Below are 27,560 nucleotides of genomic sequence, written 5' to 3'. Positions count from 1 at the left end.
CAACCCATGTTTTGGGTACCAGGTCTCTATTTTCAGTACAGAAAGTATGACGACCTTTACCAGAGGAGGTATTGCTCATCACAGAAGCAAGTAAGTTAACACCAAGCTGCTCTCCAGTAGTACTCAGCCTGGGTCCTTGAATATGTTCATGTTCATGTACACACACATGTGTATGTGTGTGCATGCCACAGAAAGCATCCCTAGCATGCTTTCCAGGTTGCTCAAGGACCCACCATTTTTCTCATACCTGACGTCATCCCTGGACTTCTTGTATCAGGGAGAGGGAAATTTGAATTATTTTGCCTTGTCTAATAATTAAATTGACATAGATTAACGGGGGAAGAAAACAATTTGTACGCACAGAGGTCATTCAGAAATGAGACCACCGAGTAACCAAAGCAGGCCACATATATATATATTTACATTATGTATATATATGCCATATATATATATATATATATACATATATATACACACACACACACATATATATAGCTTGTACTTGGGGTAGCAGACAAATGAAGTTTGCTTATACAGCTTTCTTAGTGTTGAATTCCCAAATTCTATTAAGGATACTTTCTATTCTCATACTGGGATAAGGATATCTTCACATGGGAGGTTTATTTCTCTTTTAGGGGTTAAGAGGATAAAAATATTGATATATCAACTATTTTCCCCTGGCTGTTTCTCAAATAACTTTAAGGATTGCAGAGGAAAAGTAGTTTCAGGAATCAATGTCCTGTTCTTACATGGAAGACAGTGTGCAGGGGTGACTGTTCCTTCCTGGGGTGGTACATGGAATACTTGGGAGAGAAGGAAGTTCTGCCCTCCTCCAGCCTTGCCTTGGTGGGGGTCGGGGGGATTTTCTACTCCCTTGTGATACAGTTCCTCAAAGTGAAATTATAGGTGGCTCTGAAAAGAGCCTTTGGGTTTTAAGTTGGCAATAATAATTTATGCCCTCTCCCCGCGGATGCGGCGGGCAAGCTGGATGTCCTTGGGCATGATGGTGACGCGCTTGGCGTGGATGGCACACAGGTTGGTGTCCTCGAAGAGCCCCACCAGGTAGGCCTCGCACGCCTCCTGCAGCGCCATCACGGCCGAGCTCTGGAAGCGCAGGTCGGTCTTGAAGTCCTGCGCGATCTCGCGCACCAGGCGCTGGAACGGCAGCTTGCGGATCAGCAGCTCCGTGGACTTCTGGTAGCGGCGGATCTCGCGCAGGGCCACCGTGCCGGGCCGGTAGCGGTGCGGCTTCTTCACGCCGCCCGTGGCCGGCGCGCTCTTGCGGGCCGCCTTGGTGGCCAGCTGCTTGCGCGGCGCCTTGCCGCCGGTCGACTTACGAGCGGTTTGCTTTGTACGCGCCATTACTTATCTCCAAAATAAAGAGGCTAAACTGGTAGATTTGCTTCTATATTTATACAGGAACAGGATCACTCTGATTGGATTGCGGGCAATTCCTGTTAGTCATCCGCGGCTAAATTCCGGAAGTGCTCCGAGCGATTTAGGATTGGTTTATCCATTAGGTGCAAGTTTGGGATTGGTGAATTTCAATTAGCAGACATCTTCCCAGACCCTTAAAAAAAAAATTTTTTTTTTCCGAGTTGTTTTATCGATAATACCCACACACTCAAGTATTGCCCAAAAACACATTACAAATTTAATATTCTTCAACGTTTTTCCTGTTTGGATATACAAAATAGAATGTGTTCGGAAAAGTTTAGACTTTAGACACCCGCCATTTTCTGCAGTTAACCCGTTTTCATCGGATCTTAGTCCCAAGACCTTCCCCCTATTTAAAAATCCATCGTCTAAGCATCTCATGAATCCTATTCCACACCGACCGTAAACATCTAGTTCACTGTAACGTGGTCTTCTAGGAAATACTGTTAAGATGTAAGAAATTTTGTATTATTCAGGGGACACGCAGCAAAATCCCAATATCCTGGAATCCCTGGATCTTTAGTGTGTTTGACTCAAAACGGGAAATTTGGGGCTTCCCTGGTGGCGGAGTGGTTGAGAGTACGCCTACCGATGCAGGGGACACGGGTTCATGCCCCGGTTCGGGAGGATCTCACAAGCCGCGGAGCGGCTGCGCCCGTGAGCCATGGCCGCTGGGCCTGCGCGTCCGGAGCCTGTGCTCCGAAACTGGAGAGGCCACAACAGTGAGAGGCCCGCGTACCGCAAAAAAAAAGAGAAACAAACAAGCAAACAAAACAACTGGTAATTTTGCTCTGTTGTTTGGCTTTGATGCATTTTTAAAATGTCACCTTGGGTCTAACGGTGAGAGCCGTCATGAAAAGCTTTGCAATGTGGAACCTTAAAAAAGATGGCGGCGACCGAGTCTTTCTTGATAACACTGCAATGGGCCGGCATTTCGGGACTCCTTCCGAGGGTCCCAAGGTGTTCCTGACAAACCCGACAGAGCTGCGGTCAGGACTGGACTGGGCTAGATAACAGGATTTCCTTACCTGGTTTCCGCATCCAAACGCGAAGACTTTCATTTAATTAAAAAGAAATTGATTGTTTCGTGTGAATGAATTTATAGTCTCATAACAGTGCTGTAAATCAACCTATAGGAATATACAAAAGTGTTCGTTTTTGATCCAATAAAAAAGGGAGTTTTTGAATCCTAGTTTACATACTAGTAACCTATTGGTCAGCTTTTGTCCAATCAAAGTTTAGCTTTGTGAGTGTTCTTTTGTATATCCTTGATAAAAATACTCGCGATGTTCCTTTTGTTCTCGTTCTTTTAATCCCCCAATTTTGCTTACTTTGTTTACCATGCCAGAGCCGGCTAACTCTGTCCCAACTCAAAAAACGGCTCCAAAAAGGCAGTGACTCAGGTTCAGAAGAAAAATGGCAAGAAACGCAAGTGCGGTCATAAGGAGAGCTATTCTATCTTTGCCTATGTCTGTAAAGTGCTGCAAGTAGGTCCACTCGGACCCTAGCATCTCGTCCAAGGCCATGGGCATCATGAACTCGTTTGTCAATGACATCTTTGCATCGCGGGCGAGGCGTCGCTCCTGGAGCATTAAAACAAGCACTTGTCCATCACATTCAGGGAGATTCAGAAGGCCGTGGGCCTGCTGCTGCCCGGGGTGCTGGCCAAGCACGCCGTGTCCGAGGGCACCAAGGCTGTCACCAAGTACACCATCTCCAAGTAAATTTTTCTATGCCTCTAGCATTTCTCAATGGTTCTTTTTAGAGCCGCTCATTTTTGCATATTGAGAGCTATAATATCAAGATTTGTCAGTATTTTAAAAACATGTTTTTTTTCTTTTCTTTTTTTTACAGTCATTCTTTAAAGCGCAGGAAACAGTATTGCAGTATGAGAGGTTTATTTGAATTTTTGTTCTTCAGTGCAGCAAAGAATTTGAAATGTGTGTTGTAGGAACTAGTAGAAAGTTGTAGTATTCTGGGTTTTGTGTTTTTATTTCTTAAAATCTTTAAATTGTTCTTGTAGCCAGTCATTGCTTAGATTGAAAATTTTAGAGTGAGTATCTGTGGACTTAAAGTTGTGTAATGCTAGTACCTGTATTTGGGTTCCTTGTTTTAAATATAATGCCCATGTTACAACAAAATAATTTTATGTGCTTCACAAATATTAACTCATGAGAAGGTGTTCGTACTTTACAAAGGGTCAGAATCTCAGTTATACAGTATATACTGGACTAGGCCTGGGGTATTTACTGGAACCTCAGAGTTTAATCTCAACTACAAGTATACGCTTTCAAAGGTGAATTTTCAAATTTGCATTAAAAAGAAAGGATTTTCACTTTATTTTGTCTTGAGGCTATTATTGATATAATCAACCCTACATGGTGCTGAAGTGGGGTCTGAAATCCTCAATTTGACTAATTTTTATTTTATATTTCATTTTTGTATTCCTTGCCTTCAGTCAGTGTTAGGTTCTGTATTCATTTACACAGGAGGAAAAAAAAAAGAAGAAACAAAATCAGGAGTAAGAGAAGATGTACAAGTGCAGGGAGAACAGAGAATATGGAATGAAATATACAGTTTTCCTGAGTTAATATTTTGATAGTTTCTGTATTGCTGAAAGCAAAATGACTGATAAATTGCTTTTAGTACTTTTCACGGCTTATAGAGTTGGTATTTGGGCGGCCAGCAAGACACTACCAATGTATGTGCCAGATCAGTATTGGGTGTGTGAGGAGAGGTTCACATAGTTGTGAAACAATGTTGTTCACATTACACTTTTCTTTCTTTAAATGTAGGTCTTCCTTTAGATAAAGATTGAAGTTTCAGTTCATCATATCTGTTATTTTCGATGACATGGATTGATGAACATGCCAAATGTGTTGGCTATCTTTATTGCTGCATGACAGATTGCCTTGAAATTTCTAGCTTCAGACAACACACATGTATTATCTCACAGGTTCTGTGGGTCTGGGCAGGGTTTAGCTGGGTCCTCTGTGAGGATGCTATTGAGGTGTTATGCAGGACTGAGGTCTCTTGGATGTTTGGGGAAATATCCACTTCCAAACTAATTTACTGGTTGGTTCTTTGTAGTTTTAAGACTGAGGGTCTTATTTTCTTGTTGGCTGTTGGCTTGAAGCCCTTATGGGCTGTTAGTTGAAGGCGTCCCTCAGTTCCTAAATAGCCCTGTGAGTTTCTTGTCATTTGGGCCTGACAACAGGGATACTTGATTCACCAAAACCAGCATGTAAGAGTCAAGGATGTTACAATCCTAGATAACATAGTCATATACACAAAATGCTTTACATCCTGTCACCTATGGTCACCTGTTTTGATGGTTAAAAGCAATTCACAGGTCACATCCACACTCAAGGGACTTCATCACACAAGAGTGAACCTCAAGAGGGGAAATCCTGGGGGCCACCTTAAGAGACCATCACAGAACCCAGCAGGACCAAAAGACAGTTAACTAACAATTGCTCCTTCTTTCCCAATCCCCTCCCCACACCCCTGCCGCCACAGTACTGGGATTGGTTCAAATGGCCTGCAGGCAGGAAAACTATGTAAGGAAAAGGCACCTAATACCTTGAAGTCCTCTTAAACAGGCCTCTGCCAGTGACTTTCTTTTGAAGCCAAGACACAGAAGAATTTGTTCATTTATTACTTTGGGGACTTCTTTCCCCTTTTCCTTTGCAAATACTGACAACATGAGAAAACCTTTGGTGTGGCGGAGTCCCAGCACAGGGCTAGATGTCCATGTAGCTCGGTTTCTGACATTATAGTTGAGAAAAGAAACCGGAGGGTTCTTGATATGAATTAAAGTTGTTGCTTTATTACAGACTACCAGGGAATAGATTTGAAAAGGCAGGAGACAAATCCCAAATTCTTTGTAGATTAAAAAACATCTGGTAATCCGTTTATATAATCCAAATATAAATGCTTTTAAGGGAGAGGAGAAACGGCCCATGTGCCACCTGGGCCTCCTCATGGGTGCCTTCACTCTCTACAGTTCAGTCTTAGCTTCTTTCATTATACCTTGTCCCTTGAGTTGCCCTACTAGGGGCTGAATATTTAAAATTTACCAAAGTTTTGAGTGAGATTTGAGCAGGCCAATAAGGCATTACCTATATTTGTCTCCCAACACTATTCATAGCTTACTGTCAAACAGTAATTCCGTATTTCGGAAAATCTAATAAATTAGTAAAATCTTAAAGTTCACTGGTTAATTTTGCAAGACCGAGAATTCCTAAGAATCAGAAGTGCTATTCAAACAATGTGGGACGCTTAAGGGTTCTACACTGGAAAAGCCATCGTGTGGCATTAAAACTGCAACACGGTGTAAACGTTTGATGCACTCAAACCTATGCAAACATGAGCTGCGTTAAAGCAACTGCACCCAAAATCTAACAAACTTCGGAACTCAAGTTCCTTACAAAAAAACCTGAAAACACCAGTTCAGGGCAACGAGCTCTTTCAAGCGAGTAGTTAGGTGGCCCTGAAAAGGGCCTTGGGCATTGCTACAGAAAGTTAGTTTGTGGGTGCCGACTTAACCGCCAAATCCGTAGAGAGTGCGTCCCTGGCGCTTGAGCGCGTAGACCACGTCCATGGCCGTGACAGTCTTGCGCTTGGCGTGCTCGGTATAGGTGACCGCGTCCCGAATTACGTTCTCCAGAAACACTTTCAGAACCCCGCGGGTCTCCTCATAAATAAGACCTGAGATGCGCTTTACTCCACCGCGACGAGCCAGGCGACGGATTGCAGGTTTTGTGATCCCTTGAATGTTATCCCGCAGGACTTTGCGGTGGCGCTTGGCGCCCCCTTTACCCAAGCCCTTCCCGCCTTTGCCACGTCCAGACATCACTAAGACCAGATCAGGTACTGTACTCAGCTAGGGAGAGCACACCGAAATTCCTATTTAAAACCCGGAAGCGGACCTTTTTGAAAACTACAAATGAGGGTGGGTAGGGGGTGGGGTTAGTTCGTAAACTAATTTATCCCCGCCCACCATGCCCGAGAGTCAGTGGGGCGGAGCCGAAAAGAGAAGATTGCTTTGTCTGCTCATTCTCAGAATTCAGTTTAACACGTTCTGTTTAAGGGCATTAAAAAAAATTCTCTTGTTTATCAAGGGAGTGAAATAACTGTACCTATCAAGCCAGCATCTGTTTTTCAAGTTTGGATATTTAGGCCAAGTCATTAACCGAAATTATACATTGCCTCTCATTTTAAACGCATATCTGAAATGGAAACGAGTCCCTGGCTTCCCTCTTTCCAGAGAAGCATTTTTTTTTTTTTTTTGCGGTACACGGGCCTCTCACTGTTGTGGCCTCTCCCGTGGCGCAGCAAAGGCTCTGGACGCGCAGGCCCAGCGGCCATGGCCCACGGGCCCAGCCGCTCCGCGGCACGCGGGACCCTCTCGGACCGGGGCACGAACCCGCGTCTCCCGCATCGGTAGGCGGACCCCCAACCACTGCGCCACCAGGGAAGCCCGCAGATAAGCATTTTTGTATACTTTAAATGAAGGTGAAATAGTTATGGTGGTAAACTTGTCTTAGGGAGCGAGGAAATTTCTGAAATCCATTGGGCAACAAGGCTTTCCCGCTGGAGTGTTTGTTTTTGGGAGGTATGACTCCATTGCTTGCGCCCTCAGTATTTGCTATATTTCACCTTCTGACGTCCAGGACCTGTTTTGTGGCAGGTGTTTTCTTATTTTTACTTTATTTTCTTCATTTGTAGAATGGAAATGTTAACCCCGACATCACAAAGGTGTTCTGAAAATCAAAAAGTAAATTTCTGGTCAAATGCTCAACACAGTCATTGAGGACTACTGTAATTACCTGCGGAAATTCCATCTTCATGCTCCAAAGATTGACTTTCTCCTCAATATTCTTAAATCTCTCAATCTGGTATTTTGCCATCTGGGCCTATGTTCAGTTGCTTTCCTAATCTCCATCTTTTTGTGAGCAAACTTTTTATTTAAGAAGTCAGTGCTAAACTTACATCATTACATTTAAATTTATATAACTCCCCCAATTTAACCAGCAGTCTCCACTGCCATCTCCACGCTCCGAACACAATTCCCCCTAAAACTGTATTGTCTGATAAAGTAGTCAGGAATAACTTTTGAGCCTTTATTATATATGATATATAAAATATATTCATATATATATATATAAATATATATATTTTGGAATGGGATTGATGTTGCTGAGGAGCTGAATTTTTAATTTTACTTAATTTTAATTAATTTAAATTTAAAGGCTGATACTCCATTTCAATTATTGGAAATTTTTAGGTATGTTTGAACAACCTGGGCATGTGAACTTAATTTTAAACAATAAACTGTATGGAATTTAAATACAAATCATTTCCAGTAAAAAATTAGTGTCAGATTGACTAAAATATAAACCCAATTTGGTAGATTTAGATTGAAAAAAAGAATGTAAGATATTGCATTAATAATATCTCTATATTTATTACATGTTGAAATGAACAGATCTTGGATGTTTTGGGTTAAATGCAATGTATTATTTAAAACATTGCATCTCTTTGCTTTTTGAAATGTGGCTACTGAAAATTTTTTCATTAAATGTTTCCCTTGCATTGTTTTCTTTGGTCAGTGGTGCTCTAGAATTTTTCCTTTTCCCTCTCTGTTTCTTGATCTGTATCCAACCTTGCTATCATGGGCTTTGGAATACAGTGGATGTTCAATGTATTTCTAAGAAACCCAATTACAGATACTCGTCTCAACTAGAATGAAGCATTGCAAAAATAAATTAAAAAGTAAAATCACATTAGAGAACTAAGGCAGGCTTGTGGAATAAACCATTACTTACCAAGGCAAGAAAAGATGAATACTAGAAAAATTGTTGACCTTAGAATTCTTCAAGGGCAGAATATCAGGAAATGGAGCGTACCTGAAAATTTATGCTTATTTTTTTCCCCCCAAAAGTGTGTTTCTTGAGAGGGAACATTCAGAACTGATTATGAAAGCAATGAGTGTTCTTTGATTGATAGACTGTTTGATAGATTGTGCACTCAGTGGTTTTATAAAACAAAAGAAGAAAAGAAATCATTTAGTAGAAGTACAAAAGCGTTTCCTTAAAAGAAGGAAGGCCAGAAAACAATTTACTATTCCTGGAAAGTAGGTAAAGACCAAGAAAGAATGAGGTTAAAAAATCAGGTAAATTACTTTGGAGTCTAGAAAGAATAATAAGTTAAAGTGTCCATTATTTGATGCATGAGTAAAATAAGAATGTCAAGGAGTTACACCATGGTGTGTCATAGAAATTTATCTCGAAAGTTTATATATATATTTATATACATACATATGTGTGTGTGTATATATATATATATACACATATGTAACGATTCACTGTGTTGATCTTGGGTGGCCTCAGCCTGCAGGATTTCAGTTCCCGGGCTAGAGACTGAAGTCAGGCCACGGTAGTGAGAGTGCTGGATCCTAGCCACCAGACCACCAGGGACAGTGGCCAGTGACAAGGCCCCTGGCCCCCTGGTTTTTCAGAAATGAATTCCCACAAAGAGATGGAAAGTAGTGAAACAACTAAAGTGTTTATGAGGAGGAAAAAGAGTACTTGTGAATAGTGTGGACTTAAAAAATTTTTCACAGCCTAAAAATTGAGAGTTATGTTTTATTCGGTGGAGATTTTTAGGACTTAAAAGCCTGGGAGGCAGCATATCAAGTAACCCTGAGAGAACTGCTCCTAGGAGGCTAGGGGAGAGCCAGGTTTTATAGACATTTTGCAACAAAGGGCAGGTAGTCAGGAACATCAAAAGATTATTGTTAATTAAAGGAAACTAGATATCTCAAATTAAGGAATTTAGCTCTTTTCTATGTATGGGAAGATGCAAGAGTCTGGGCTCACCGAACTCATTCCTTTGATATGCACCTCAGCTGTCTGGGGCACGTATCCTGTATTTTCACATCCTGAGTTTCCTCAGGGCTCACTGTATGGAGTGGCTGCAGTCTGATGGCTGCTAGATGGCAGGTATTCTTTCCTTCCTAAGTTCCCTCAGGGCTCACCAGCTCACATTGGAGGGCTGCAAGCTCTGCTGTGACATCCTTTGTTTACTGATATGGCAGGAAATATTCCATTTCTCAATAGGTACACCTGGGTGAACTCAGAATGTTGAGTGCTTGCAGTAGTTTAAATCACTTATACGGAGCATCTCTTCCAGGTTTCTTTTGACCAATCATCTTGCTTTTCTTGGTTCTAAGTCGTATTTGGATTATCTCAGGGTCCTGCCACGTGTGCTCCTGCATCTCTTAGCCAAGATGGATTCTAGCGAAGAGGCTTATGGGTAGGTTGACATCACTTACTATGGGGTGGTGACCCCTCCTTATTTGACCTCCAAGGAGTGTTTCTGCGCATGTGTAGTCTGGAAGGTTTCCTTGACCTTGAGAATGAGGTATATGTGGTCTCTTTATCTTTTATCTGGGCAGGACTCAGCTCCTCTCTGCTCCAGCTATTATCTTTGTCTTGGAGTATCTGGCCACAGGCGACAAACTCCAGCTGCTCAGCCTGGGGCTCATCTATCTCCTGCCTCAGTGTGAGAAAAATTGTCTGAGACTTGGAAGTAAGGAAAAAAGGAGGAGCCATGATGTCCAATATACAAGGTTATAGGCCACACAAGGATTCTATAAAAATGTACTCAGACCACCTAACTATTTACTATTGACTGTAGGTACCAAAATTAGTGAAGTTACTTAACTGGCAGAGAGGCAAATAATTTCTATCCAGTGGAATATTTATGACCTATTCGGTAATAAAATAATTTTATTTTAAACTAATCTAACAATCCTGTTCTAACATTTCTTTGTTACATTTTCTGTAAATATCCTAATTTCTTAAATGTTCTTTGAACCTACCACGGCATTTTACCTGTTGGTTCATTTATTGAAAAGTGAAGCTCTTTGACACATACTAATTTTTATTTGCTGAATCATGATTTTGCCTTTTTGAAAAAAAATGTAAGTGAGATATCATGTAATTGTGACTTGATTGGAAATAAAGGGGGATTTAGGAGAGGTGCTGGTTCTTTTCCTTTAGGCCCGGGAAATTGAACACTTGTCACTCAACGTCATGGCAAATCATCATTGGTAAGCAGCATACAGGAAGGTGGAAATTGCAGACAGGAAGGCATATTCTTTATAAGGCATGGGCTCACTGAGGATAAAGGAAAGGCTCTGGTCACTACAGAACAGCTCTGAAATCTGTTAAGATATATATAAATGTCAAATTAAGGTAAAGGAACCGACTGAATTTCGTTTTGTTGTCATATGAGAACATAGTCTAGAAAGCCTGCCCAAGTGTTTTTTAGTTATTCTACGGGAAGGCGTTTCTGTTTAACTATTTATTAGGGTCTAATATCTGTGAAGTGTCTATGAATTTAGATGCTAATTTATAGGATATTGAAAATTTCAATGATTTTTGTCTATTAGAGGTGACTATTATCTCTTTCCAGTAGAAAAGATAACGTAAAGGTAATAATATAATTGTACCATAGGACAATAAACCTTTTCCATCTAAATTTGCTCGTTTGATTTTAATTCAATCTTCTTTCTTTTTCCCAGGTGGAGGGCGGGTGGTGGTGGTGGTGGTCGAGAACTTTCCCGCTGTACATCTTGGTTCTCAGCTGGGGCCCCTGTAACAAAACATAGATTAGCAAAGGAAAAATAAACAGGTTTATTAACATGTATATTTCATACACACAGTAGCAGAGACCCAGGAGAAAGTAATCCAAAGAGGTGGCTTATAACTCCAGCTTACATAGCATCTTCAACAAAGACTAGATTTGTAGAGAAATGACAGGACAAAGAAAAGCACTTTTAGGCTTCTAACGGCAGCAAAGTGTGAGAAGGTAAATATATGGGAGGAAACTAACAGCGAGGTTTGTTAAGAGTCCTCTGGAGCCTCTCTGGTCTGAACAGCCTGTGCAGTCTCCAGTACAGAATTTATATCCTGCTATAAGGCAGAAAAAAAAGAGTAGAGAGAGGTTTTTCTTCCGATTATTGTTTATTAACTGCCTAGGGAGGTAAAATAAGGGAAAGCATTACAACAGTTCTTATCGACAAAGTAGGTGGCTCTAAAAAGAGCATTTTTCAGTTCAGAGTAAGCAATAGCCTTGGGTTACGCCCTCTCCCCGCGGATGCGGCGGGCAAGCTGGATGTCCTTGGGCATGATGGTGACGCGCTTGGCGTGGATGGCACACAGGTTGGTGTCCTCGAAGAGCCCCACCAGGTAGCCCTCGCACGCCTCCTGCAGCGCCATCACGGCCGAGCTCTGGAAGCGCAGGTCGATCTTGAATTTCTGCGCGATCTCGCGTACCAGGCGCTGGAACGGCAGCTTGCGGATCAGCAGCTCCGTGGACTTCTGGTAGCGGCGGATCTCGCGCAGGGCCACCGTGCCGGGCCGGTAGCGGTGCGGCTTCTTCACGCCGCCCGTGGCCGGCGCGCTCTTCCGGGCCGCCTTGGTGGCTAGCTGTTTGCGCGGCGCCTTGCCGCCGGTGGACTTGCGAGCGGTCTGCTTTGTACGCGCCATGACGATAACAGAAAAGGAAACTGGCTGGAGAGTAGTATGGTGCTGGTGCCGGTTGTGACCTTATGTATGGCCGCAGATCAGTCTGATTCCTAGTTCCCGCGCTGTGATCTAATTGGTTCTCCCGTTGCCTTTAGGAGAAATATGGTTGGATTCCATTAAAGATTAAATGAGTTATCGAAATTTTATTTCAAGTTTATAGTCCACTTTGAATTGAGTCCATAACAGTAAGGTTTCACTTAGTAGAGATTTTAGTGTACTTCATTCATTGAATTTTTCTCAAAGGAGAAACGACCAATGGACTAAACAATTCTCACTAATAATGCCGTCATTCGCAGAATTTAAAAAGCCCGCCCAGACATGTCATTGGTCAGCTATTCCTCCTTTGTGCTCTCATTTATTTTATTCATATTTTACTTTTTGACACCAAGTTCGTTTGACTATACATTATATGTAATAATGTATATACCTCGTGTACATGCAAAACCACCACTTAACATGAGGCATTATGGTTTGTATTCTTTGTCATTTACATACATATACGTTATCCATAGCCTACAAGCCCAAATTTATGTCCTTACACAGAATTCCCTTAACAGGGGTTCTTTATGTGAGTTTACAAACGTATTGCATCTTTTCAGTTAAAGGGATGGCAGAAAGCTAGTTTCATGAATTTTTCTAAGAATTTGTGGTGCATAAAATGTGACCAACGGCTAACAATTTAGCCCCTTTGTGGCAAACATGGGAGCGGTTTCCCATTTTTAAATGCAAGACTTTTAACAGGCTAATATGAACAAAATTTAAGCGGAGCTACACATTAAGACTTGACCACGTCTCCTACACTTACGAAGTATTTCAGCGCTTTCCGGGAGAAAAGTGGGTGGCTCTGAAAAGAGCCTTTGATTTTCGGAACGGGGACTGAAGAACTGCTAAACGTTTCACTTGCCCTTGGCCTTGTGGTGGCTCTCGGTCTTCTTAGGCAGCAGCACAGCCTGGATGTTGGGCAGGACGCCACCCTGAGCGATGGTCACGCGACCCAGGAGCTTGTTGAGCTCCTCGTCGTTGCGGATGGCCAGCTGCAGGTGGCGCGGGATGATACGCGTCTTCTTGTTGTCGCGGGCCGCGTTGCCCGCCAGCTCCAGGATCTCAGCCGTCAGGTACTCCAGCACCGCCGCCAGGTACACGGGGGCCCCGGCACCGACCCGCTCGGAGTAGTTGCCCTTTCGGAGCAGGCGGTGCACTCGGCCCACGGGGAACTGGAGCCCGGCTCGCGATGAGCGGGTCTTAGCCTTGGCGCGAGCTTTGCCTCCTTGCTTCCCGCGCCCAGACATACTGAGTGCTAGCAGGGGAAAAACAGCCACAAGAAAAGCGAAAAAGAAATGTTCTATAAGGAGCAACAAGATGACAGTTATAGAGCTGGGTGGAATTGTCAAATGCGAGGTAGGATTGGTTAAAATCGTCTTTTTACTAGACAACCAATAAGAAAGGAGATGTGATGCAAGTAAATTTACATAATCTCGTCACTAATGCATTATCAAATCAGTTCTGGATATCCTTGAACACCTTATTTGCATAGGTCGCCTATAAAAGACGAGATTCTAGACGTAAGCAGGCATATGAGAGTCATACTTTAGTGTGCGTTTCGAATTCGGCAAGTATGCCTGAACCAGCTAAGTCTGCTCTTGCCCCGAAGAAGGGTTCCAAGAAGGCGGTGACCAAAGCCCAGAAGAAAGATGGTAAAAAGCGCAAGCGCAGCCGCAAGGAGAGCTATTCCGTGTATGTGTACAAGGTGCTGAAGCAGGTCCACCCGGACACCGGCATCTCGTCCAAGGCTATGGGCATCATGAATTCGTTTGTCAATGACATCTTCGAGCGCATTGCGGGCGAGGCGTCGCGCCTGGCGCATTATAACAAGCGCTCAACCATCACGTCCCGGGAGATCCAGACGGCCGTGCGCCTGCTGCTGCCCGGGGAGCTGGCCAAGCACGCCGTGTCCGAGGGCACCAAGGCTGTCACCAAGTACACCAGCTCCAAGTAAATGTTTATAGGTGCTGTTAAAACAAAGGCTCTTTTCAGAGCCACTTACATTTTCATGTGAGGAGTTGTGATGCCCTCTTGATGCCCGTTTTGGGCATGTTATCTAAACGCAGTTAGATACTGGAGTTGGCCGAGTTGTTTCTGCTAATAAGTCTATGTATAGAGAAGCCCTTGTGCTTATTAAAACAGGCTCTTTCTGTTTCACCTCTTTCCCAAACCTTCCTATATTCTATACTAAAAAAGCCAAGAGTTTCTGTCCACCACGCCTTATTTTCAATTACGAAAGCAAGGGAGATTGGCTGGGTGGGATTAGGAAAGGGAACTCTTCCATCCTAGCCGTAGTTTGGCACTCTGGTACCAGGAATTGGTTTCTGTTCCCAGCTTCCCCCGGCCCTTTCCCCAGAATGGATCCTACACTCCCAGAATCATGCCCCACCCCACAGAATTCAGAGCCTTACCTCCATCTGGCCTGCGCTCCAAACATCGACATTCTAGTACCTCTGCCTTCTCCTGTGTGCCCAGACCCCTATATGGGGTCCAGTTTCAGTTGTTTCTGAAACACTTCAGCTCGGGTTTTGCTCTTCCTTCCAAAACCTGTGTAACTTTTATTAAATTATCTTTGTAAAAATAACCAAGAGTTTTCTCTTTTCCTGACTGGACACTGACTAATGCATGGTGTCAAGCCTCCCTTGATTTAAACCTTTTGCTTATTTCACTTCGTTTCAGCGTCAGACACTTTGATAATCATACATTTTCCTTACTCTCGATCTCAGAAGGGTTTATCACCATCAGTTCTCCCAGGTAGGTAAAGCATTTATTCCAGGAGACAAAAGAAGTGAGTCGAATTGGAGTGCGGCATGCAGGCCTTTGGGATTTGGAGCTTCATCTCCTAGCCTAACCATGTCTTCCTTTTTGGCTGATTCGGGACACATCATGAAAGATGAATAAGAAATGCACCAAGAAAAGGGATGTAGCCTAGTGCTGGGAGAGGAGGTAATTCATGCAAAAATACTTACTAAAGTGTTGAGAAATCTGTACATGTGAAGTGTTTTTGAATTCTATCTAGACATCTTTGAAAGAAAACTGCATCAGAAGACATTGGTTGGAATTTGAGTTCTGTGAGGTAAATAATCTTTGGTTCTCACAGCCTCTGTTCCTTACTTTAAAAATGAGAATGTTGGGCTTCCCTGGTGGCACAGTGGTTAGGAAATCCGCCTGCCAGATGCAGGGGACACGGGTTAGAGCCCTGGTCCGGTAAGATCTCACATGCCTCAGAGCAACTAAGCCAGTGCGCCACAACTACTGAGCCTGCGCTCTAGAGCCCACGAGCCACAACTACTGAGCCCGTGTGTCACAACTACTAGAGCCCGTGCTCTGCAACAAGAGAAGCCACCACAATAAGAAGTCCGTGCACTGCAACGAAGAGTAGTCCCCCTCGCCACAACCAGAGAAAAGCCCACGTGCAGCAGTGAAGACCCAATGCAGCCAAAAATAAAATAAAATAAATTTATTAAAAAAAAAAAAGAGAGAAAGAATGTTATAGGAGTTCCCAAGCTGTCCAGTGGTTAGGGATCCGTGCTTCCAACTGCTTTGACCCCTGGTTCAATCCCTGGTCGGGGAATAAAGATCCCAGAAGCCGCGTGGTATGGCCAAAAACAAAACAAAACACAAACAAAAAAGGATATTACTGAAACCAACTCATTGACAGTTTTGTGTAAACAAATGCAGTAGTTACAATGAAAGCAAACATTACAATTTGATTTGCAATTCATGAAGTTATTTATGGACATTATGAGGTAAATTTTCCCATTACTCCTACACTTTACATATAATGAAGACAAGCTTTTTGATATAGTATTATAATCAGAAGTAATAATACTATAATGAATGAACAAAGTGCTGCTCCATGAAATTAGACTTTCTGCTGTTAAAATCAGACACCCTAGACACACTAGCTGAAAAGGAAACGTAGGGGACTTCCCTGGTGGTCAGTGGTTAAGAATCCGCCTCTCACTGCAGGAGACACGGGTTCGAGCCCCGGTCCTGTAAGATCCTACACGGAGCAACCAAGCCCGTGCACCACAACTACTGAGCCTGAGCCTGAATTCTAGAGCCCGTGAGCCACAGCTACCGAAACCTGCGTGCTCTGCAACAAGAGAAGCCACCACAATGAGAAGCCCGCGCACCGCAACAAAGCGTAGCCCCCGATCACTGCAACTAGAGAAAGCCCACGCGTAGCCCGCGGCAACGAAGACCCAACGCAGCCAAAAGTAAATAAAAATTGAAGAACAAAAAGGAAATGTAAATTGCCGCTGTTAAAATTAAAACAATGTCAAAATTATGTGAGCCTGCAACTTTAGGAAGAATTTACTTGTATCTATAGTCATTTTTATATTTACACTGTTAAATTTAAACATATGTAGTTATAATCTTAAAGCTCATTGAATACATTAATCAATAATTCTTAAACGTGAGTGCCTTTTCAATTGGTGGTCTGACAAATTATCACAAATACAGTGGCTTACAACAATACATTTATAATTTTATGGTTCTTTAGATCAATATTCTGAAATGAATTTCATTGAACTAAAATGGTGTCAGAGGGCTTGGGCCTCTAACAGTGGAAATCTGTTTCCTGTCTTTTCCAGCTCCTGGAGGATTTTCCTTGTTCCTTGGCTCACAGCCCTTTGCTAGATTTGAAAGCCAACAGTATCTGACCAAATTCTTCTCACATTGCCATCTCTCTGGTTTTGTACTCTGATTCCCTCTTCCATTGTTAAGGGCCCTTGTAATTATATTGGGTTCACTTGGATTATCTAGGATAATCCTATTTATTTATTTGGCCAAGCACAGCATGCGGGATCTTAATTCTCCGAACAGGGATTGAACCCATGTCCCCTGCAGTGGAAGCGTGGGGCCCTAACCGCTGGACCTCCAGGGAATTCCCTAGGATAATCCTATTTAAAGTCAGTGCCATCTGCCACCGTAATTCCCATTTGTTATGTATCCTAACATATTCACAGACCCCAGAGATTAAAAGGTAGACGTAAGTGGGGAGGCATCATTCTGCCTAGCACAGTAAGTGAGAGTATTTTTAGAATTTGACAGAATGCTACATACTTTCGGTTCTGGTGGGAAGACGAACATATGGACACACTACTGTATGTAATTTCTTGGATTTCATATACTCCCCTAAAGCTCATATAGACCTGGTGTAGATGTTTACCTCTGGGACTACAGAAAGCAAAAATTGACTATTTACAATAACATAAACTCTCAAATACAGCTATCTGTTATTTTTAGTTTTCATTCTTTTACATTTAAAAAATTTTTGCTTTTGTTCTTTATATGTATTGTTTGAATGTTTATGCATTTTTTTGTGTATGTTGTGTGTGCATATTTATGTGTTGTGTTGGGAATGGGAAGCCTGGTAGTCATTAATTACACAAGATTATAGACTATTAGTACTTTTTTCCTACTAGGGTTGGAATCCTAAAAATATGTTGTAAATACATTCTTAGTATTTGTTCCATATGGGATGCCATTTATGGCAGTTTATAAACTTAAGCAGGTTTGTGATTATGAGAAAAGTGTCAATTTTCATGACTGTTATATATGTATACATAGGACAGAAGAGTGGTGGTGGTATGAATTATTTTCATTAAAAAAAAATTTTTTTTTTCTGACTAGGGCAAAATAATCATAACATCCACCCTGAGAGAAAATAACATAATTTAAGGGAGAGGAGGCACCAAAATATTTTAAGGGTATTTCTTTCCTGAACTGCCAGTGGGTTCGGCAATGGTCTAACTTTTCATTAGCCAAACCTTGGAAAAATTCTCCTTACAATTAAATGGTCCTATCCTGGAACCAGTGATACTCGTTTTTCAATTTTATGCACATTAACTGTGCTGCTCCCCATTAATACATAGAAAAGTTATACTGCTTTAATCAAATCGAATGCATGTACATATTCCTCTTACTACCACACAGCACTAACAAGGCATTGCCAAGGATTTAAGAGGATTTCTTAAATCCTCTTCGCTTTTCATGGGGTCAGTTCGTAGGGCACACTACATCACAGCAGTTCAAATGATACTTACATGTCCACACTTGGCTAGCCTTGTAGCCAAAGTGAGCAGTGAAAGCAAGAGAAGGCTATGCTACCATTTACCTAGAAAGTAAATACATATTTTATTTTCAAAACAAAATGCTGTGTACTTCAAGTGTTAGCAACAAGTTCGTTTCAATAAATTAAAATTGAGTCTATTATCACAGTTATATTAGAACCAAATCATTACAGCTCTTGTGCTGAAAAAGTGGGTGGCTCTTAAAAGAGCCTTTGAGACTAACCATGAAAAGTACTTTTTTGCTGGGGTCACTTGGAACTGGTGTACTTGGTGACAGCCTTGGTGCCCTCGGACACGGCGTGCTTGGCTAGCTCCCCGGGCAGCAGCAGGCGCACGGCGGTCTGGATCTCCCTGGACGTGATGGTCGAGCGCTTGTTGTAATGTGCCAGGCGCGACGCCTCGCCCGCGATGCGCTCGAAGATGTCATTGACGAAGGAGTTCATGATGCCCATGGCCTTGGACGAGATGCCGGTGTCCGGGTGGACCTGCTTCAGGACCTTGTACACGTACACAGAATAGCTCTCCTTGCGGCTGCGCTTGCGCTTCTTGCCATCTTTCTTCTGGGCTTTGGTCACCGCTTTCTTGGAGCCCTTCTTCGGGGCGGGAACGGACTTGGCCGGCTCAGGCATAACGAACACCACGCCAAGTTAAAGAAGAAAGCATGTCGTGGAAACATCACTCAGGATATTTGTAGAGCTAGTATGCAAATATGGTATGTAAAACTTTACACTTTGATTGGATAAATTTTCCACGTTGTTCGGTGGTATGCAAATTATGTGACAGCAGGTCTCCTTTTTAATTGGTTGCAAGCTTTTAGACCCTTTTAACCAATCAAACAGTGTAATTTACGATTCGGCTTCGAAGTATAATTGCTTCTCATTTGTTAAGAAAATTTGTACTTTCGTTTCGCTGCTTCTTCGCTAAGCACCTTGATTAGATTGATGAGATGTCGGGACGCGGAAAACAAGGTGGGAAGGCTCGTGCCAAGGCTAAGACCCGTTCTTCTCGGGCTGGGCTCCAGTTTCCTGTGGGCCGAGTGCACCGCCTGCTCCGTAAAGGCAACTACGCCGAGCGTGTCGGGGCCGGCGCGCCGGTGTACCTGGCGGCGGTGCTGGAGTACCTGACGGCCGAGATCTTGGAGCTGGCGGGCAACGCGGCGCGCGACAACAAGAAGACGCGTATCATTCCGCGTCATCTGCAGCTGGCCATCCGCAACGACGAGGAGCTCAACAAGCTGCTGGGCAAAGTCACAATCGCTCAGGGCGGCGTCCTGCCCAACATCCAGGCCGTGCTGCTGCCTAAGAAGACTGAGAGCCACCACAAGGCCAAGGGCAAGTAAACTGCAGTATTCAAATTCTTGATCTTTGAGGAATCAATCTTAACCAAAGGCTCTTTTCAGAGCCACCCACGTATTCATTAAAAGGGCTTACATTTTCCTTATTTAAGCAGGTTGTTAAAAATGATTCTCATCACATTTTGTCAACTTAGAAGATGTGTTTACACTCTTATGAAATGCAAACTAATCATACTCTTTAAAGTAATCAAAAAAGTACTCTTTAGCTAAGTAAAAATGATATAGAGAGACCTTGTATCACAAGTAATTAAGTCCATCAATGCTGCAAGCCCTCAGTTGTTAACCCTTAGAAAAAGATAATGGTAGAATAATACTTGGTAAATGTTGAAAGTTTAGGTGCAAATCTAGTTGGTGACCTACAAGATCATTTAAACCACTCCTTTAGTACTATCTCATGTTGAAAGGAATTGTTTTGCATCCTGGTGGGACAAGTTGATCTGTAATTCATACTTGTTTTTAATAGCCAGTCTCAACTCTACTGAGCTGGGCCCTAATTAATTGTAAATACTGGGCCCCAGGGACAGCGTCCCTCCTTCCTGACCACCCCCTCGTTGGAGTGCGGAGGCCAGTGAGCCCCCAGCTCTGGGGGCTCAGCGTCCCCTCGGAAGTGACTGCGAGTCAAGCTCCCCACAGACCCCAGACCCCCTGGTCTCCCTCCCGCCAGGGCCGCTTCGTGCGCGGTGCCGGTCGACCCTTCCTCAGGGTGGAGGAGACCCGGGCCGACTCCGCTCCACTGACCTACCGCTGCCCGACTGGGACGTGGCCGAACAGCCGGACACAATGAGAAGCTGACAGTCTGCAACCCGGAAGAGAGTCCTCACCAGAAGGCGATGATCCCGGCACCTAGATCTCAGACTTCCAGCCTCTAGGACTGAGAAATACATTTTTGTTGTTTACAAGCCCCCACCCCGTCCCGTTTATGGTACTTTGTGACAACAGCCCAAAATGACTTAGCACTCTTTTTTTCAAGTACATCGAAGAATTTGTGGAGCCCATCCATTTTATGATACAATTTCCCAAATAACCAATATGCTCTCTATACACTCTGATTTGTCAACATTTGTATTTATCAAAATTGTTATAAAAAAAGCTTCCATATTTTTTCCTAATAAATTGTTTCCAATACAAAAAAAAAAAAAAGAATACAATACTGCGTAGCCTGGAGCTAGAATTTGTTTAGGCAGAGCTTAACAAAGGCTTCAGCATGACTTTTCGGGACATACTTGTGTACCATTTACAAGTTTTGAGTTTTTCTTAACACCATTTTACACGAAGCTCAGTTGAAATTGTGAAACGTAGTGGGGTGCTTTTATGTGAGAATGTTATAGTTAGTGAAAAGTAAACATTTGTTAATATAATAGCAAGCATGAAATTAATCAGAGTTAATGGTTTTAGTGCATTCCGAAAATCTTCAAGAATTGAGGCCTGCGCAGGTTTGGGGTTGCTACCTGCCTCAGAAAGCAGAGGGTTTGTCTTCTGGGAGGACAAAGTCGTCCTCTCCTCTGATAAAACCTCTCACACAGCTGGCTTTGGCATCTTCCATGAAGAGGACTTCAGAGATTGAGGACTCATGCAGCTGGGCTTTCATTTGAGGTAGAGAGAGAAGACTGTGGTAGAGAGACCAGACTGTCCAGAGTGGGGTGTAGTTACCTCCAGAACTTTTCACTGTTAACCCAGCCTGGGATTCATGGTAGTCATACAAGTAGATTCCTTAATAGTAAATAATAATAATAGTTTCCAAAAAGTTTTCTTTCTTTCTCCTTTCCTCTCTCCCCTCCCTCTCTTTTTGAATATGGCCCTAAAGAACCCTCAGACATATGATCAGATCACAAGCTATATAGGTGTAAATTCTTTAGTTTTTGTAAAATCTGAAACTTACATATATCTTTAAAACACAATGCATCTTAATAGTAGGGATCCCTTTCTCCTCCTGTGGCCACAGGTCTTACACCAAGCCAGAAAACTGACACTGGTGCATGATAGCTTGGAATGCAGTGCAAGGGCTCATCATAAGACTTAAGGGCAAGCCACGTTAAGTCTTATGGGGAAGGTAGAGGAGGATGTATTCAGGGGGCTGGAGTTCTGCTTTCATATGATCTCTGGACCCCTAAACTGATGGTCCTCAATTCTATCAGACCCAACACTCTTTTTCTTTTTTTTTTTTTTTTTTGCGGTACGCAGGCCTCTCACTGTTGTGGCCTCTCCCATTGCGGAGCACAGGTCCGGATGCGCAGGCTCAGCGGCCATGGCTCACGGGCCCAGCCGCTCTGTGGCATGTGGGATCTTCCCGGACTGGGGCACGAACCCGTGTCCCCTGCATCAGCAGGCAGACTCTCAACCACTGCGCCACCAGGGAAGCCCCCAACACTCTTTTTCTATAACAAATACTGTAACTACCCCCTTTACTATCCTGAAATGAAATTCATATATATAATCTACCAAAACACGACTTACCTGTAATATAAAAGGGGAAATAAAAGGAAAGGGTTTTGTTATTTTAAAAAATCTCTAAGAGTTTAAAAAGAGAAAACAAGAAATTGACGTAAAATTAGCCTTACTACATTTGAATGAGGGTATAAAAATCTCTTGGCCAATCACATCCAACACGCCTTTTCAAAAAGTTGATCAAAAGAAAGCCAGTTTCAGGTACCAAAGTTTAAAATTTTTATTCTGCAAACAAGATTAAGCATTGTAATAATTTGTGTTAAGTTCTGCGGAGAAAAGCCAAAGAACATTGTAAAGAAACAGCATAAGGAAGATAAAGGTGAGAAAGGGTTGAAAACTGCCATTCAAAGGGAGGCTGATGTCGGAGAGTGAACTTCGCTACCAATACCTTCACTGCGAGCCGCAAGGAACAAATGCCTTGTCCAATCAGAACGGAACTCTTTATATACACCAGTGGGAGGTGGGGCGGGGGGGCAGGCTTTCATTTTTCCACCAGCTAGCTGCTTTCGGGAAATCTGTCATGGCTCGTACTAAGCAGACCGCTCGCCAAGTCCACCGGCGGCAAAGCGCCGCGCAAGCAGCTGGCCACTAAGGCGGCGCGCAAGAGCGCGCCGGCCACGGGCGGCGTGAAGAAACCGCACCGCTACCGGCCCGGCACGGTGGCCCTGCGCGAGATCCGCCGCTACCAGAAGAAGTCCACGGAGCTGCTGATCCGCAAGCTGCCGTTCCAGCGCCTGGTGCGCGAGATCAGGCAGAGGCAGGACTTCAAGACCGACCTGCGCTTCCAAAGCTCGGCCGTGATGGCGCTGCAGGAGGCGTGCGAGGCCTACCTGGTGGGGCTCTTCGAGGACACCAACCTGTGTGCCATCCACGCCAAGCGCGTCACCATCATGCCCAAGGACATCCACTTGGCCCGTCGCATCCGCGGGGAGAGGGCGTAGATTTGTTTCTCCCGATTAAGTGCCAACCTCTGAAAAACCCAAAGGCTCTTTTCAGAGCCAACCACCTTTTCTGTGAAAGATTCCTGTGCACTGGGGACCTCCATTCCGAGCGAGGAAATAAAACCGCTCCTCCCAACCTCCGCCTCCGGCAAAAATGGCGTTACAAGTTCTTTAAGATTAATTGGGTGGCTCTGAAAAGAGCCTTTAAGGTACTCAAGTCTTTTTTTCTTACTTCTTTTTGGGGGCCGCCTTTTTTGGCTTGACCGCTTTAAGCTTGGCTACCTTGTGCTTATGAATTCTGGCCTTGGCTGGACTCTTGGCTATCTTCGGTTTGGCTGTCTTCACCTTTTTCGGGCTCTTGACCACTTTCTTGGCCCCGGTGCCTGCTAATGGTTTCTTTGCCTTCGGGGTCTTCTTAGCGGTTTTTTTCGGACTGGCAGCGCCTGTGGCCTTCTTGGGCTTCTTTGCCCCAGTAGCCTTCTTGGGGTTGGTCGCGCTCGCTTTCTCGGCTTTGGGCTTGGCTTCCCCGGTGGCCGACTCCTTGTTGAGCTTGAAAGAGCCCGAGGCGCCAGTGCCCTTGGTCTGCACCAGGGTGCCCTTACTCACCAGGCTCTTGAGACCCAGCTTGATCCGACTGTTGTTCTTCTCCACGTCGTAGCCGCCAGCTGCCAGCGCCTTCTTGAGCGCAGCCAGGGACACGCCGCTGCGCTCCTTGGAATCGCTGACAGCCTTGATGATGAGCTCGGATACTGGGGGCCTGGACGCCTTGCGCTTCACGGCACCAGCAGACTTGCGAGCCTTCTTCTTCACAGGCGTCTTTTCCGCAGAAGTAACAGGAGGCGCAGCAGGTACGGTTTCAGACATGGTTGTTGGTGTGGATGCCTAACAGTAAAAAAATTAAAGACTCAGAGTTGAGTACCCAGACCGAGAATGTGTGTGTTATATATACACACAGCGCCACTGCGCGCTGATTGGTTCCCAGCTGGCTTCCAGCTTGAAAGCAACCTAGTCTCAGCTCTGTCTCGGAGTTGTGTTTGTTACAGTTCAGTAAAGCAAAAAATGAAAGATCTCCTGTGGAGGAACCACACCAGTTATATTCTACAATGAACCGGGACAGCTCAAGCTTTGAGACCTTTACAGTTTCTTCTTGCAGTTTTTATCACTTTGGTCTCAACCTTTTTCAAAATCCCCCGACACTCCTACAGATCCAAAGGTCAGAGAGACAACTTTTTGAATTTTGTTTAAAATATAAATTCTTCTCTTTATGTCTTCAATAGCTTGCTCTCAAGGGACATTCTATACGTTTTTGGCTTTTCATGCCTTCAACAACTGCTTGATTCTCTTTGACATTTACCTGGGAAATCTGTTTCATATGAGGAGAAATAACACAGGCTCTTTCAGGATTTCTGTACAAGAACTGTAGTAAAGGCTGCTTGGAATAACAGCAATATCTGATAAGAAAAGTCATTATTTAGTTTGGAAAAGTTTTATCATAGCTTTTTGTGACTATTTAGAGGGTTGGTTAATTTGGGGGCTTTAAGCATTCAAAATTTATGTAGGAAAATAGCAAAAGCAATAATCAATGATCCTCTTGACGTGGTAGTTGGGCTTGTGTTGCACTAGCTGATGGCAGAGGAGGTCCAGGTACAGGCATAAAATAGAGTTGGACCGCTTTATGGGGCTTTACAGATTCACTTATTTACATTGACTTTATTAGGAAGGATCAGTTATTGAAATGTTCACAAGCTCTTGGGTTCAGGGTTCTGTCATGCTTTGGAAGATAAACTTTGGCAAAGTATCCAAGTAAAAGAATTAAGGAATATACACACGCTCAGTACTCCCACACATACTTATATAGAATTCCCTTGAGAGGGAAATTGAAAAGCATTTATATTCATTACTACTTTTCTTATTTAAGCAAGGATATAGGTTCATAGGAAACACATTATAGGTTATGCGTTATGTTCAGTAGGAAATAGATTGATGGTAGAAAGTACTTTGATTTTCTTCTTCAGGCCTCAGACTCTTTGTCTTTAACATATGTTTATTTTGAAGCAGCCATGGACTTCTCTGTATTTCTGATAAACCTTATGAGTCCCTTCCCAGAATAATGCTTTTCAGTGCTTAAGATAATATACATAGGATTACAAAGGAAAACAGTTGTATTAAAATACCATTATCAAATTTATCAAAAATCCAAATTGGTGAAGTATTAACATGTGCTTCTTTATTAATACATTAAATAACAAGATTACCCATATGACCAAGAATTACTACAGTTTAGAAGGTGTAATATATTTAAACAATATTAGAGATTGAGATATTGACGGCTGCAACTGCAACATGGTTATGAATATAGCACAGGTCCTGCCACTCACACTGTTTGTTGCCTGCATTCACAAGTGGAGGAAATGCTAAGGTTCACTTGGAGTATAATGTAAAGACAAAGAGAGAGGTTTTGTTCAATACAAGTTTCCAGATGCTCTGAATCCATCTATATAGCCCAGGTTAAGAACGCCATTCTGGAATTTGTTTCTGGAACTGCTTTGAAGAACTTGGGCCTCTTCACAGACCATGGAGAAAAAGCCGAAGCTATCCAAGTCAGCTGGAACTCAAGGGAATTAACCAGAAATTAAATCTTTAGGTATTTATTATTTTGAGGAGTCCTCAAAAAGAAGGTTTTAGTAAATTAGATAATCACTTAGACTTTCACTTTAGAGGAGTGAATCTTGAGTGGAGGAGTTGGGAGCAGACATGACACTATAATATGTCATGATAAAAAATGCTGAGTGATTATTTACTTACAGATATTATTTTAAGCAATTTGGATTATCTCTTTTAAATTCAAGTGCTCTATAATTTACACTTTCTTATACATTTATCGATGAAAGGAAAAAAACTGAGTGTAAGCTGCCCAAGGTCACAAGTTAGTATGTAGAGAAGGCTGTCTCCAGAGCTTGACCGGACACTGTAATGCCACCTGGTTGCAGAAATAGAATGCAGTGACAGATACAATGCCAGATACAAACTGTCCACAATTAAATATATAATCAAACCATAAATCTTAGACTTACAGCAGAACAAGGTTTTTATCACTTTGGGATATACATATTTATAAATCTCCAATGTAGCGCTCAGTGATTTTTAACCTGACTTGACCTCTTAAACGTGTAACCTTCTTATATTTTTAGTTCCCTCTATGGGGTCATCCAGCCTGCATACCAAAGAGCTCTGCTTAGTTAACCAAACATAAATGGACAAAACTAATGGAAGCTTAAACAATAAAGATATTATTTATTTAAAACCGTATTTAAAGCATTTTATAAGGGACAACAGCGTGTACTAACTGATTATTTCATATTTTGGAAAGACTGAAGAACAAGTATCAGGCTTCTTTGTGGAAAGTGTATGATCTGTTGCCCCACTTAACGGCTGCCCGTATTGTACGGATGCACAAACACACGTACCCATATTATTAAATCCCAACTCCAGGATCCACAGTCGCTTCAGGCGCCCCTCATAGTTGCCACAGCTCTGAGCAAGGGACAAATAAGCGAAGGGTGGGAACTGAATGTGGTCACCGCCCCTGCTCTTGCAGTTTTCAAACAGGTCCGTCACATTACTATAAAACTCCTAAGTGGCGCTGTGGAGATCACTTCGCTGCGGCTGTGATCGCTGTACTTTCGGTATGTCTGGGCGCGGTAAAGGTGGAAAGGGGCTGGGGAAGGGTGGCGCCAAGCGCCACCGCAAAGTTCTGCGAGATAATATCCAGGGCATCACTAAGCCTGCTATCCGTCGCTTAGCCCGACGCGGTGGCGTCAAGCGTATCTCTGGTCTTATCTACGAGGAGACCCGTGGGGTGTTGAAAGTGTTTCTGGAGAACGTGATCCGGGACGCTGTAACCTACACCGAGCACGCCAAGCGCAAGACTGTCACCGCCATGGACGTGGTCTACGCGCTCAAGCGGCAGGGCCGCACTCTTTATGGCTTTGGTGGCTGAACTCCTGTTTGCCATCCCCCTGAGCCTACTAAAACCAAAGGCCCTTTTCAGGGCCACCTATTCTTTCACTCAAAAGAGTTTTGCGCTTTCTGTTCTAATATTTTGTTAAGATGTTTGGGTCAAGTACTGTTTACAATCTGTAGATTTAAGGTGATTTTATCTGATTTTTTTTTTGTATGTTTCAGGTAGGTCGCTAAAGCTGGTCCATAACCTCAGGTCGAACTGTATATTCAATGTATTTAGTGTGCTTATAGCTAGGAGACCAACAGGACAGTAAACTGCAGATGACATTTTGCACAACTGTCAGTGAAAAAAGGTGGAGAACATCACAGAAGAGGTAAGAGGTAAACCCTGATGCTAGGAAAATGGGACGTAGACACTTCTGTGGGCTGAAGACATTAAAACAGTCTGCCTTCTTGGATATCACATGATAAATGGTGGAGGAGAAAGGGGGATGATCAATCAACATAAAATATGTCGAAGGCAGTCAAGTTCTACCAGAGAAACAATAAGAGTGCTTGGAAATTAACATTGTGAATCAACTATACTTAAGTAAAATAAAAGAGTACTTGGGGGTTCTTCTTGTTTAAAAGTGGAATGCAGACAGGACAACTTGTCTCTGCTTCTCTGAGCTGTCTTCCCATGTCCAAAGCTACTGGT

The 27,560-nt window shown here is 43.2% G+C and overlaps 8 protein-coding genes and 2 pseudogenes across 8 annotated transcripts; 5 read left to right on the top strand and 5 right to left on the bottom strand.

The window, feature by feature from the left end:
* Positions 1-550: 550 nt before the first annotated feature.
* LOC112404117 (uncharacterized) lies at positions 551-12,015 on the bottom strand. Its single transcript, XM_024751948.1, is given in 5 exon segments — positions 551-1,369; positions 5,099-5,204; positions 5,986-6,322; positions 11,341-11,482; positions 11,590-12,015. Coding segments are annotated over 5 exon segments (1,410 nt in total). The 5' UTR covers positions 11,997-12,015; the 3' UTR covers positions 551-951.
* On the top strand, positions 2,779-3,161 carry LOC112404159 (histone H2B type 2-E-like; annotated as a pseudogene).
* On the bottom strand, positions 5,981-6,298 carry LOC112404170 (histone H4). Its single transcript, XM_024752021.1, has one exon. It carries the CDS (start codon positions 6,290-6,292, stop codon positions 5,981-5,983), a length of 312 nt encoding a protein of 103 aa, XP_024607789.1. The 5' UTR covers positions 6,293-6,298.
* Positions 12,016-12,902: 887 nt separating the features above from the next.
* Positions 12,903-13,346, bottom strand: LOC112404156 (histone H2A type 1-B/E). Its single transcript, XM_024752008.1, has one exon. The coding sequence runs from the start codon at positions 13,322-13,324 to the stop codon at positions 12,932-12,934; it is 393 nt and encodes a 130-aa protein (XP_024607776.1). The 5' UTR covers positions 13,325-13,346; the 3' UTR covers positions 12,903-12,931.
* Positions 13,347-13,627: 281 nt separating this feature from the next.
* On the top strand, positions 13,628-14,031 carry LOC112404165 (histone H2B type 1-like). The gene has a single exon (XM_024752016.1). The coding sequence runs from the start codon at positions 13,651-13,653 to the stop codon at positions 14,029-14,031; it is 381 nt and encodes a 126-aa protein (XP_024607784.1). The 5' UTR covers positions 13,628-13,650.
* A 1,523-nt stretch (positions 14,032-15,554) lies between these two features.
* LOC112404163 (histone H2B type 1-like) lies at positions 15,555-18,800 on the bottom strand. Its single transcript, XM_024752013.1, has 2 exons — positions 18,384-18,800; positions 15,555-15,639 (listed from the first exon to the last, which is right to left on the bottom strand). Exon 1 carries the CDS (start codon positions 18,787-18,789, stop codon positions 18,409-18,411), a length of 381 nt encoding a protein of 126 aa, XP_024607781.1. The 5' UTR covers positions 18,790-18,800; the 3' UTR covers positions 15,555-15,639; positions 18,384-18,408.
* Positions 18,801-19,098: 298 nt separating this feature from the next.
* Positions 19,099-20,627, top strand: LOC112404158 (histone H2A type 1). The gene has a single exon (XM_024752010.1). It carries the CDS (start codon positions 19,107-19,109, stop codon positions 19,497-19,499), a length of 393 nt encoding a protein of 130 aa, XP_024607778.1. The 5' UTR covers positions 19,099-19,106; the 3' UTR covers positions 19,500-20,627.
* A 1,543-nt stretch (positions 20,628-22,170) lies between these two features.
* Positions 22,171-22,922, top strand: LOC112404151 (histone H3.1-like; annotated as a pseudogene).
* A 180-nt stretch (positions 22,923-23,102) lies between these two features.
* Positions 23,103-23,793, bottom strand: LOC112404150 (histone H1.4-like). Its single transcript, XM_024752005.1, has one exon. The coding sequence runs from the start codon at positions 23,762-23,764 to the stop codon at positions 23,129-23,131; it is 636 nt and encodes a 211-aa protein (XP_024607773.1). The 5' UTR covers positions 23,765-23,793; the 3' UTR covers positions 23,103-23,128.
* A 2,768-nt stretch (positions 23,794-26,561) lies between these two features.
* Positions 26,562-27,023, top strand: LOC112404167 (histone H4). Its single transcript, XM_024752018.1, has one exon. It carries the CDS (start codon positions 26,589-26,591, stop codon positions 26,898-26,900), a length of 312 nt encoding a protein of 103 aa, XP_024607786.1. The 5' UTR covers positions 26,562-26,588; the 3' UTR covers positions 26,901-27,023.
* Positions 27,024-27,560: the final 537 nt, after the last annotated feature.

Source organism: Neophocaena asiaeorientalis, unplaced genomic scaffold, assembly GCF_003031525.2.
Source record: "Neophocaena asiaeorientalis asiaeorientalis breed wild unplaced genomic scaffold, Neophocaena_asiaeorientalis_V1.1 scaffold165, whole genome shotgun sequence".
Taxonomy (NCBI): domain Eukaryota; kingdom Metazoa; phylum Chordata; class Mammalia; order Artiodactyla; family Phocoenidae; genus Neophocaena; species Neophocaena asiaeorientalis.
Note: the sequence above shows the minus strand (reverse complement) of the source record. Positions and strands in the feature narration are given on the sequence as shown.